Source organism: Lynx rufus, unplaced genomic scaffold (assembly GCF_022079265.1).
Source record: "Lynx rufus isolate CCGP_SWC_20201006 ecotype Redwood Valley unplaced genomic scaffold, mLynRuf1.p SCAF_1, whole genome shotgun sequence".
Taxonomy (NCBI): Eukaryota; Metazoa; Chordata; class Mammalia; order Carnivora; family Felidae; genus Lynx; species Lynx rufus.
The window spans coordinates 196,403,353-196,415,869 of NW_025814823.1; the positions used below are offsets into that span (position 1 = coordinate 196,403,353).

General features: G+C 52.7%; 1 protein-coding gene across 4 annotated transcripts in view; it reads right to left on the reverse strand.

Moving 5' to 3' along the window:
- Window positions 1-2,798: 2,798 nt before the first annotated feature.
- The window catches only part of NDST1 (N-deacetylase and N-sulfotransferase 1), a 62,064-nt gene continuing 52,345 nt past the window's right edge, over window positions 2,799-12,517 (reverse strand). For 3 of the 4 annotated variants that reach the window (XM_047092396.1, XM_047092388.1, XM_047092405.1), the window contains exons 12-15: window positions 10,982-11,152; window positions 10,215-10,324; window positions 8,428-8,530; window positions 2,799-7,178 (exon numbers count right to left, since the gene is read on the reverse strand). In XM_047092396.1, coding sequence (XP_046948352.1) covers window positions 7,059-7,178; window positions 8,428-8,530; window positions 10,215-10,324; window positions 10,982-11,152 — 504 coding nt within the window. In that variant the 3' untranslated portion in view covers window positions 2,799-7,058. The remainder of the gene's footprint in view (window positions 7,179-8,427; window positions 8,531-10,214; window positions 10,325-10,981; window positions 11,153-12,517) is intronic. The other variant, XM_047092411.1, reaches the window with a different exon arrangement.

Here is a 12,517-nt window from a genome sequence, read left to right on the forward strand (position 1 = left end):
TTGACGGGTGCTCAGGATAGCTGTGGCAAAGCGAGAACTTCCCCCCCACTGCCTGGGGCTCTGATGGGGGCCGAACGGCAAACTGCTGGGTCAAGGCCAGCTGTGTGGCCTTTCATGGCATCATCCTTACAAGCCCCCTTTCTATGAACCCATTTTCATTCCAAAAATGATACACAAATATCCTATCTTTATATTTTTAATTTATTTATTTTGAGAGAGCAAAAGAGCATGTGCACACGGAAAGGGAAGAGAGAGGGAGAGAGAGAGAATCCCAAGCAGGCTCCAGTCCCAGGAAAAATATACACTATGTAGCATTCTTTCCAAAAATGGTCACACTATAGGCCAGTCTCATAGAAATTTTCCTGGCAGGACTTGAAGACGGAGCTAATTATTTTCAACTGCATCATCACGTTCCAGCCTGTGGCGACACTAGGCTACTTAGCTGATCCCCTGTGGATGGACACCTAGGTCGTTTCCAGTATTTTACGATTATGAAACACACTGCTCTATGCACATGACCCAGGGCTTCACTGAGGGAAATGCCTACTTTGGGGAGCCCAGACTGTATCAGATTCCCTGGACTCCTCCTCCATTAGGGGAGGAGAGTCTAATATGCCTTTATTCACCCAACCTATTGGAAATGCAGAATCTTGAGGGGTGCCTGGGTGGCTCCATTGGCTGAGTGTCCAACTCATGATTTCAGCTCAGGTCATGATCCCAGGGTCATGGGATCGAGGCATTCATTGGGCTCCGTGCTGAGCATGGAGCCTGCTTAAGATTCTCTCTTTCTCTCTCTCTCTCTCTCTCTCTCTCTCTCTCTCTCTCTCTCTCCCTCTGCCCCTCTCCCCAACTCATGCTCTCTCTCCATATATATAAAATGAAAAAAATAAATAATAAAGAAATGCAGCATCTTGGGACCTCTGAGAGCAGCTGGGTTGGATTTTCACAATGTGTTTCAAGGAGTTTTAGGGTTCCAAGATAGTATGGGGGACAGAGAGGAGGAATTAGCTGGTGAGAGTCTGGACCCTGACCCCACTCCAACCGGAGCACCCCTGCCTTTACCTGGTTTCCAATTTTCTCTTTTAAAAATTAGTATTAGCTATTTTAAAATTCAAAAACCTCTGATGCAGCCTGACCCCCTTAACTGGCACAGGACTCCTTTCTGTAGCATACCTTCTGGAACTGCTCCCATTAGTGCGGCCTCCAGCCACAAACTGTTGGTGACACCACACGACCTGTACCGAGCTCCCAGCTGACAAACTTCAAGGGTCCCTGCAGGTGCTGCCCTCGTGCCCGGAGGCTGGCATTTTGTTATGTTCCCAGCTGTGCCCTTGTTCGCCCCTCGACAGCCGTCCACGTTCCGGTGGACCTTCTCTGGCTCGCACTCAGTGGCCTGGTTCAGTGTTCCCGAATCTTCCTGTGTATCAGGGGGTTAAAATGCACTTCGCTGGGTCCCACTCCCAAAGGTTCTGAAAGAGTGGATTTTGGGGTGCCCGGGAATGTACATTGTTTTAAAGCTTCGCAGGGGGATCTGAGGGAGCAGGTCCAGAGCCCTGTGTTGCAGACGGTGGGCCGGGGCCTCTGTCAAGCTTGGCCCTCAATCAGGCTGGGAGGGCTAGACAGTCATGTGTTTTAACCACAGTTTGGTTGCTTAGACAGTGGGACTCTCCAAATTAATTAGAATCCACAGGACTCATCGATCAAAGCCAGGGTTTCCCAAAACGGGGTGCCTCAGGGTGCTGGAGGTTACAATGTAGATGGCTGGGCCCCACTCCACATCTGCCAGAGATGTGCCACTTCTCGGGAAGTGTGGCCTGGGGATCTGCATTTTAAGCCGGTTCTCCAGGAACAGCCAGTGAGCCCAACTGCCTCCATATCCCTCAGAGACGAGGGAAACAGCATCAAAGAGTAAAGCGCCTTCTCCCCCCCCCCCTCCCGTCACCATCCACAGGGTGGCCACACTGGCTGTGGTGCAGACCCCCTGGATCTCCACCCCTCCCCTGCAGGCCTTTCAAAAAGTTCAGAGAGACAAGACAGACATGACCAGTGCATACAAATAGAACCCCACTTTATTAGCAGTTAGTTCGAGATTGTACATTAATGGAGGAAGGTTCCCACTTTTAACACAACCCAAAACGGCTGGTTCGAGAGCCCTGATCAGGTGAGCTGGGTAGCATCCCCTCTCCCCCCTCTCCCCACCCCACACAAGGGAAGGAAACCTCTGTCTGCTCCCCTAGTGTGCCCCCCACCCTCTCCAGTCAGCCCTCTCCTCTCCCCAGGAAATGACATGAATTTCATGCACAAATTACAAAAGGAGCCCTCTTGCTTATAATAAAAGCTAGCACAGTCATAGAAAACCCTCTCCTCCTTCATTCTCCTCAAGGGCCAGAGAGAGGAAGGAAAGAGGGAGGGATGAACTCATTAGGATAAAACACAGCCAGAGTCTCCCCAGGCCCTTGACGATGACCCTTCACAAAGCCCATGCCCGTCCCCTGTGGGAACTAAAAACATCTCTGGCTGTCGGAGCTGGCAAGGGCAAGCCCTGGGGGGGCAGCCAGCCCGGGGCTGCAAACCAGGCACCCAGCATTGCCTTGAGGGCGGGGGCCTGGGCCCTCCACCCTCACTTCACCTAGAGCAGACCCGCTTCCTTCTTTGACATTTGAAAACCCCTGCTTTAGCCCCATCTGCTCATGCTACAAGTGGAGAAATTGAGGCCCTGGGAGGAAAACTGTCACGCAGCTACTAAATGTACCCAGTTGGGACAAAATTTCACATCTCCTGCCTCCAGCCCAGTGCTCTTCTCCTCACACCACAGCTTGGGGGAGGCAGTTCCCCAGCTAGGCCCTACCCTGGTGCATCCCAGGGGTCTGGCTCTGCTCCAGTGCACACAGACCATGGGCCTCTGGGAAGTAAAAACCAGGAGGCCACAAAACAGAGAAAGAGGGAGACAGAGAGAGAGAGAGAGATTCTATTTGGTGCCGTGTGGTCCATCGCCAGGATCAGAGCGGGTAGCACAGGGTTTTCTGAGCCAGAGGCATCTCCTTCCCAGAGGGCCCAGCCTCCTCCCCCTAGGGGGCACCCAGGGCCAGCTGCAATGGCCACCCCCTTGTCCTCCCCTGAGCTCCTGGAACCCCATCCAGCCCTTCTGCCGGTTTGGCACTTGGTACAGGTGACGGCAGAGGGGCATCTCAGGCCGGGATGAAGTTGTCGAGTCAGCACAAAGGCAAAAATCCATACGGCCTGAATTCCCCTTGACAAGACAGGGGCTGGAGGAACATATTCTATGACACCATGAAGAAATGATCAGACAGACCCAGCATGTGGGACTCGGACAGGACAGCAGGCCTGCTCTCCTCAGAAATAACGTCATTTAAAAAAAATCAAAGTGAGCGGAGAGAGGATTTTTCAGCATTTCAAGAGACTGAGCGACAACCACAGTTATAAGGTACCATATATGCACCTTGACAGGATCCTGATTCCCAAACCAGGTATGAGTTACCTGGGGGACAAGTGAATATAGACTGAACAGCGGATGTTCTTAGGAAATCACTGCGGTCTTGGTGTGCTACAGGCCAATTATGGAGGACAACGTCCTAACTCTTAGGGGACCCAGGCGGAAGCATTTTGGTAAAGTCTCATGATATTTGCAGCAACTTACTTTTAAACTAATTCAGAAAAAAAATATACACGCACAGAGAGCGAGAGAGAGAGAGAGAGAGAGAAAACAAATGCGACAACGTGTTCATTTGAAATCTAGATGGAGGGTACTGGGTGTTCAAAATAAAAGAATTGGTAAAACATGTTTTCACTTGCTCCTTTACCAACGAACCCATGGGGGACCCCTCCCCACTGAGACCACCAATCTCTGGGGGGTCAGCCTAGTTTTCCTCCACTGGAAACAGACCACTGCTCCCTCATCTGGGCCCCGGAGGTGCTGGCCCTCCGACGCACAGGCTTGGAAGAGGCCCATCTTTAAACTTCAGACTCACCCTCCGAGCACAAGACGCCTGCACTACGGGCGGCTCTAGAACCCCAGGTGTCTCGGGCAGCTGCAGGTGACCATGACACCTGTGCCCTCCCCCCAGCAAAGGCTCGTGGAAAAGATGGCAGAATGGATGGTGGAGTCAGCTGCATGACTTAAGCTATTTCTCTTTCTCCCTCTCTCTCTCTCTCTTTTATTTTTTGGCCAAACACAGTGAATTAGCGAACATTAAAGATGCTGCGATGCTGTACCCATTTGCACCTCTCGTGTGGAGGATCTGTGTGCTCAGTAGCTGAGAGCCCCTAGAGGGATTTATGTGTCCCCCTCCCCAATATCCACAGGTCCTGGCAGTGGGTCCACAAGAAAGATTCATCAGTGGGAAAGGAAGTCGCAGTGACCAGACAGACCTAGAACATGGGGCAGGTCAAGTCCCTAGCCTCCCAGAAGGGCCTGGACAAAATGCTCCAATATTTCCTCTGCTCCCACAGGGTCCCACAGGGTCCCACAGGGTCTCAAAACTGCCCGCTCCTTCCTGGAGCCAGAGGCAGAGAGAAATGGAGCTGCCTGCCCTCCAGGCCTTCTGAGCTCCCAGAGGTGGGAGCAGGCGTCCAGACACAGAGGGTACATTTCAACAGGTGGGAGCTGCGAGCTCTTCACAGGCCACGGAGCTCGAAGGTGGGGGACGACGCTGGGGTCTGCACTACGGAAGACCCCGTCCTGCGAGTCTGGGCCGTGGCACCAGCAAGCATTCACGGGCGTACAAGCAGGCACGCCACCCTGTCCTCAGACACTCTGTTCCTCATCCCCGGCGGGGTTGACACTGCCCGGGGTTCCCAGGCTCAAAGGCCCCGAGGAGAAGCATGATGGGAAGGCTTCTCTCGCAGGACAGCGGACCCACACGCAGCTGTTCTGCTGAGTATCCACCCAGGGAAGAACTTGAAAAGAGGGGATGGGTTCAGAGCTCAGCCAGACCCGGCCCCCCGCACACTGGGGAAGGACCTCTTGGGGAGAGCAAGGCAGGACTGCAAATGCAGATCAGGAACTGAGAAGGCTCAAAGGCACCCTGGCTGGGAAGGAGTGGTTTGTCCCCTATCCTGGAATGACCACGGGGGTGACTGAGGGAGGGACAGGAACCTGGCACAGAGTAGGGTCCCAAGGATGGGCTCAGAGGCAGTGTGGCATTGGAAGAAGAGCACTGGACCCAGAATCAGGAGCCTCAGATTCAGTTCTCAGCTCCGCGTGCACCCAGTTCTGAGACATCGGCCAAGGAGGCCGCCTCCCCTTTCTGGACCTGTTTCCATACCCGTCAAAGGACCCTTCCAGCCCCAAGATGCTAGAGTCTTCCGAACAGGACGAGGCTCTCCAGAAAGGGATTCCTGGAGGTGGGCTGGAAGCTAACCTGGCAGTGGGAGGGGCTGGGGACAGGCGCCCAGCCTTCGTCACTTCACATTGTTAAAGAAGGGGGTAGGAGCAGACCCTAACCAGAAAACAGCCCCGAGATCCCATGGTCTGTGGGGGGGGAGGGGGGCCTGGAGACAGTTCAGTGGGTCCCAGCGGGCAGTCCGGCTCCCAGGGCAGCTCCCAACCTAGCACCATATGAGGGGGAGGGGACAGGCTGGCCTTCGGCCCCCCAGCCTCCCGCCCCAGCCCTGCTTGTTGCCTTTGGCCAGAATTCCTCCAGGGTCACTGCGCTTCACGAAGCCAGGTTTCCTGGAGGGAGTAGGTCTCTCCTGTTCATCTCACCACCTCAGTTCACCCGCGGTAGCCCCAGGACAACCGCGACACTTGGGGAAGGAACAGAGACCTCTCCAAGGGACACCTCCAAACTGTCTCCTGGAGGCCCGGACATATGAAGACACACGCCCTCCTCCATCCTACCATCCCATTCTCTAGCACTGAGATGTGACACTGGGGCTTGCCACCATTTTGTATGACTGAATTAAAAATAAACCCAACCAAAAAAAATAGAATATATATATATACACATTTTATATATATATATATATATATATATATAACACAGTGCGACCCCAGCACCCAGGGTATAAACTCTGGCACCAAGAAAAAAACAAAATATTAAAATACTTTAGCTTCTTAGTATTTGGGAGGGGGTTAAGGGGGTCTCTAGGAGCCCTTGGCCACAGGTAGCTGGGGCAAAGCCATGGACAGCAGTCTCACCCACTCTGCCCAGTGTCTGCCAGGGGCCAAAGTTGGGTGGGCGTGGGGACAGCATATGTACATTGGGACATGTATACTGGCAGACTCCTGAACCGCCTCAGTCTTTTACCACAGGAAACACCACACGTCATATCCCAGGGTGAGGAACAGGGGTAGGGAGGCCTGGGTCTCTGGGTCCAAATGGCATGGCGGTGCCCCGGGGTCCTGAAGAAGGCCCCAAGGACTGGGTGGATACTGTAGGAATCAGCGATCCTTTACCCAAAAGGGAAGGTGAGATGTGAAAGTATTAATCAGAATGTGTGAGGAGGTCCAGAGTTCTCTTGAGGTGGCCACCCCCACATCCAGCCTAGTGACTCTGGGTCCCCCGCTGACCCCTCTGAAGTGCCTGGCTCAAAACAGTCAGGGAAGCATCCAGTCTCTCTCCCTGGTTTGGCAAAAGGCCCAGCTGGGCTCTTCTCCCTATTGTCTGGAGGACGGGGAAAATAGGGCAGCTAATACTGAGGGGATACCCTGCCCGGGGCAGGGAGTGATGGGATGACGGGGAGGGCGTGGTTGGTAGAACACAGTGAGGGACAGAAAAGAGTCTCACGGACTCCCTCCTACCAGGAAGTGGCCTCCCCCCAACAGGAAGTGGCCTCCCCATGGAAGGCTGTGAACGGAACGGACCCCTGGTGGCTAAGGAGGTCCTGTAGGCCACAGACCCGGCACTGGATGCTCTCAAGTGCCTGCGGACCTGCCTGGGCTCTTCTCCTGGCCCTGCCTGGGCCTCAGCTGAGTATTGCTCATAAGTGCTTGGCCAGCCCAGGCCCAGCTCCCCACTCTGCAGGTCAGTCTGGCTCAGCATGCGGCAGGCCGTCCAGGCCATCGCAAACGTTCAGTGTGGCTGAGGTGGCCGTGGCTACCTGGTGTTCTGGAGGTCCTCCCGCAGCCAGGTGGGCAGTGTCTGGCCCATCTTGTACAGCAGCTTAGAAAGCTCGATGTTGTGGTCCCGATAATAGTCTTTCAGGAAGGCGCGGGACTGGAACGGGAAGGAGAGTTCAGATCTCAGTGACGCGCTGATTCAAGAGGGATCCCTCCCCACCACTCTGTCTGCGTCCACCCATACACCTTTCATTCACAGTCTTTCTGAAAATGGTAGCTTCCAAGAGAAAACTCCTATAGGGCAGGGCGCCAAAATACAATTACACTAGGTAAAAGTTCTCGTGATAGGGAGAAAAGAGAGAATTAATGAAAACCGGGGCAACTGAGAGTCACAGCGTGCAACCTCTCCCCTGCATCCTTTGGACACTCTCCTGCAAGAATAGGGATTCCTCTATGTCCAGGTCCGGTGTCACCCCCATCCTCACAGGCCCAACCCCAGAGCCCCTCCCCTCCCTTACCCCTCCCCCCGCCCCATCAGCTTCCAGTGGCATCTCCGTGTTCTGAATTCCCACAGTACTCGTGTGCAGCTCCCCTGCTGCGTGAAGCACTTGCTGGCCTGCATCTTATTGGTGTGTGTGACTAGTCTCCCTCCTAGACTAGGAGTCCCTTGAAGGCAAAGCACATGTCTGAATCATCCTCAAAGCCCACGGCACTCAGCCCTTGGCAGAAGGTAATAAATACTCACTTGACTAAGCCGTTCCTGACCCACCATGTCCTAGCTTCTATTTCCTCCTTTTAAGAACACCATCCAAGGGGCACCTGGGGGGCTCAGTCGGTTAAGCATCTGAGTCTTCATTTTGGCTCAGGTTATGATCTCACGATTTGTGGGACTGAGCCCCGCGTCGGGCTCTAGGCTGACAGTGTGGAGCCTGCTTGGGACACTTTCTCTCCTCTCTCTCTGGCCCTCTCCCCGCTCTCTCCCTCAAAATAAATAAATAAATAAATAAATAAATAAATAAATAAATAAATAAATAAATAAATAAGAGAACACCATCCAAGAAATGCCAAGGCCATTAAGGCGCTGAGCACATGGCAGAGCGCCTGGGTGGCTCAGTCGGTTGAGCATCTGACTTTGGCTCAGGTCGTGATCTCACAGTTCATGAGGTCAAGTCCTGCATTGGGCTCTGTGCTGACAGCTCAGAGCCTGAAGCCTGCTTCGGATTCTGTCTCCCTCTCTCTCTCTGTCCCTCCCCCACTCACACTCTGTCTCCCTCTCTCAAAAACAAAGTAATAAACATTAAAAATTAAAAAAAGGTGCTGAGTGCATGGTAAAGGGAAGAGGGGATCCCCGCCAGTCAGGGACCCCCTCCGGTTATCCAGCTGCCACAGGCAGTGCGTCCACTTACATCCAGGTCCATCTCTGGGTATTTCCGGCCTTTGCTTTTGCCCAGACACTTGGTTTTTCCTCCTTCGAGCAGCTGGCACCAAAATCCTTTCTTTGGATCAAACCTGTGGAGTTGGGGAAAGCCTATGGATGGGAGCTGGCCCAGCCCAACCCCCTCCCACCTTAAGGCAACGTTCACAGACCCCAGGAAGGGCAAAAGCCTAGACTATGAAACCCACTACCCCAAGCACACTCTGGAACCCACAGAGAGATGTGTGGGGCTGGTGTTTGCATCCGCTGGCCTGAGTTTTGCCCTTGGGCTACACTCAACGCCCCTGCCCCTTCTTCCTAGCAGAAGGCAGCTCGCATGTTCTGAGCCTTCTCTTGTCCTGGTGGAGCAGCGTGAGTCCGTCCCTTCAGCGACCCATAACAGAATCCCAGAGGATCCTGGGAAATCTTTTCTGAGCATTCTCCTACTCAGGGCTGAGCAACTTCTTTCACCCAAGAACCCAACAGGGAAAAAAAAGCTTCGTGGGGGATTTTTGTTGTACTTAAGCATGCTCATCACTGAGAAGTTCTGGCTTTTGGACTAAATTTCAGAAATGGCAAAGTAAGACTGCCTTCAGGATTCGAAGTCATGCTGGGCCTTCGAAGGCTTTTGTGGGGGAGAGATGAGATCTGAAGCTGTCAAGGGGAGGGGAGGAGGCATGCTGGCATCAGAATTCAACGCCAGATCAGGAACCATTAGGAGCTTCTTGGGCATGAGAAGAGCCAGGAAACAGAATTCACATTTGGTGAGGGAGACAGGGATTTCTGGATGGGTCACAGGGTAGGCATAAAGGAGGAAGACGATGATGGAGAGGATTTCTGAGCATCAGTACGTGCCAGGCACTGAGCTATGAGTTCCACACACGTGCTTCGTTCAATACAGTGACCCTTGGGTGGCAGGAATTATCACCTTTGTCTCCAATTTACAGATGAGGAGAGTGAGGTTTGAAGGAGCGAAGACACTTGCCCGAGGTCATACAGCTAAAGAAGCAACAGGTCTGGGATCCTAACCCAGGCATCTCTGATGCCACAGCCCTCCCTTAGCTGCTGTTCCTGTCTGCCTTAAGGTGACCTTCTTTACCTTCAACTTCCAAGAGAGTGAGAAGGAACATTCTTACCACATGACCTTCCCAAAAAGGTAGCCAGGGAAGGTGACTTTATTCCTCCCTCTCTTGAGACCCCCCCCCCCACCTCCATCCAGCCGCATGAGTCATTGTCTGGGACATAGCACTAGGAGACATGACTCCCTAGCCCTGAGCTCCTGCAACACAGGCTGGCACCTACTCAATCTGGGGAGGGCATTCTCAGAGCACTTGTGCCAGGTTCTGAGTGAGTGGGATTATGAGCCGTCACCAATACTTATAGTTTCCTTTTCCTGAAATTATAACTAAGTCAAAATCTAATGCTAAGAAACCCTTATGGGGAACTGGGGCTGTTTAATGGTAGTCTAACTTACTTCAGTAAAAGATTCTGAAAATGTTCAGCACAGACTGAAAAGAAAACCCCAGGGTTGGGACTGACCAGAGTAGAACATATTCATCACCTCCTTTTTTTTTTTTGAGTTGATACCTTTATTAATATGACCCAAGTCATATTAATATTAGCTTTTCTGCTAGACAGCTATCAGGGATATGCATGCTTCCTAACGCTTGCTAACTCTAACTAATCTGTGTCTCTTCCATAATCATTCAAGCCTTTGGCTTTTTGGTCCAGGTGTCTGCTCAGAAAATCACCCTATCGAAAAGCCAAGGCAACACTCACGCCAAGGTTTTGTGGTAGTCAATAGTGTTGGTCACCCCAAGGAACTTTTGCACTGTGTCCATCACTTTGGCAGGTTCTGTTCGCAACAGTTTGCCATCCAAGACCAGAATCTGGAAGAAAGAGAAAAAAGAGAAGGATGATATGGGTGTGTGTTTACTCTAGTGGCAAATAGGTTCCCCATCTTCTGGTCAGCAGCCACAGTCACAAATTGGGGACTCTGCACTCTATAGCCTCTACTTGATCTCCCACTTCTGAATGGCAGGTGTCCCCACGCCTCAGTCTTCTACAGTCCAGCTCTCTGCCAGCTTTCCTGGACCAATGTCATCTTCTCCTAGAGATGAAGCTATCACCCAAGCACGGCTTGCCCCTCACAACCCTACCACGCACCTCTCTGCCTCTCTCATTCTCTTGTATAAACCCTCCAAGGGTTTCCCTAAAATGCCTGTGATCTGACCCTGCCTACCTTTCTGACCAGGCTCTCACTACGTCACCATATCCTTCCCCTCCTCTGAGGAGGGCTACCTACCCCAGGGCTTTCAGAGTCCCCTCAGGGACATAGAGCCCATTGTAATGTGACAAGGGCTCAGGGGATTCTCACACATCAGCCTTGGGATAAACAAAAATGAAACCTTGGAAGACCCCGAAGGTCTAGCTCGCCAATGAGGGCATATCTGGCCCTGAGACTGACACGAGATTTGAGGCTCTCTGCCAGCTGCTACAAGCCAGTACTGTGAGCGCCCTCCCAAGGGTCAGGGACAGGCAGCTACCTGGTTGGCGTGAAAGGCGCTGAGCCAGCGCTCAATGTGGGTGGCGTACCAGCCGGGGACCAGGCAGCGGTTCTGGAGGGCACGCAGCTTCACGGACGCGTCAGGCCCAGCCGTGATCACCTCGTGAAAGGTGTACTTCAGGGCCACTGGGTCGTCATGGGCTCGCTGGTGCTGTGTGCAAGGGGAGAGGGTCAGAATGTCACATGAAGGCCACAAAGGAAGAGGCTTTCTTGGGGCGGCAGCCGTGGAGTGGCCAGAACACTCTGGACTAGAACCAGCAGCCATGGGTTCAAGTTCTGGCTCTGCTTCTCACTGCTCTTTGACTTGGGGAAGACATGGCCCTTGGAGCCCTAGCTTTCCCATCTTTGCAAGACGGGAGTTGGACTAGATCAGAGTTTCCAAATGTTGGTCTTCTGCTCACCACCTCTCGGATTTCTGCCATATCCACAAACCGCCTGCGTGTGCCAATGTCAATATACTTTTGATTTACATCGACTCATCTTTCTTATTCACATAAATCTATTTCAATATAAAACTCTCTGCTGCCTCCATAAATAGACAACCAGAATCAGTTGTCACATAAAGAAGGTAATCATTCATAAAAGCAATAAAAATAAAGCAGAGTTCTCAAATGCCAGCCAGATACAAATGTCTGCTACCGGCCCTGAGCCCGAAGCTTGTGCTCTCTTTGTTGAAAACAGAGCTTAGCAGTGTGAGAAAGGACTGAAGAGACATTTACCCCAAACTGAGAGTGTCTCCTTTATAGAAATCAGACGGTTTTAGGAACTGAATATGTGTGTCCCCTCCCCCGAATTCATATGTTGAAGCTCTACCCCGTAAATGTTAGTATTTGGAGGTGGGAACTTTGGGAGATAATTAGGGTTAGATGAGGTCATGAGAGTGGGGCCACCATGATGGGATTAGTGCCCTTATAAGAAGTCACACCAAAGAGCACTCCCTCCGTCCTTCTATCTCTCTCTCTCTCTCTCTCTCCCCCTCCCTCTCTCTCTCTCCCTCCCTCCCTCCCTCTCCTCCCCCCGCCCCCACCTCTGCCCTGTGGGGACACAGTGAGAAGGTGGCTATCTGAAAGCAGGAAGAGCGCTCTCACCAGGAACTGAATCCACCAGCCTCCACAACTGTAAGAAATACATTTCTGTTGTTTAAGCCCCCCAATCCATGATACTGTGTTGCGGCTGCCCGAGCAGACTAAGACAGGACTGGGAAAGAATCAAAACGGGGAAAATGCCATGTTTGAACCACCTAGAACAATGTCCTGGGCCGTCAGCATCCAGAGACCAGGAACCTGCCCACTAGGGGTAACTCTCATGAGCCCCCACACCCACACTGAGACTCATACGCATCTCAGGGTGGGGAGTGAGAGAAGGGGGCCCTGTGGGACCAGAGAGCACGTAGGGTCTATACCTGCTGGCTCCGTGGACACAGCAAAGCCCCAGAGAGGAAGTGGCTGGCCATTTGAAGAACCCAGACAGACAGGCTCAGAGGGTGGCAGGGAAGTTCCCAAAGCGGCCAGGCCTG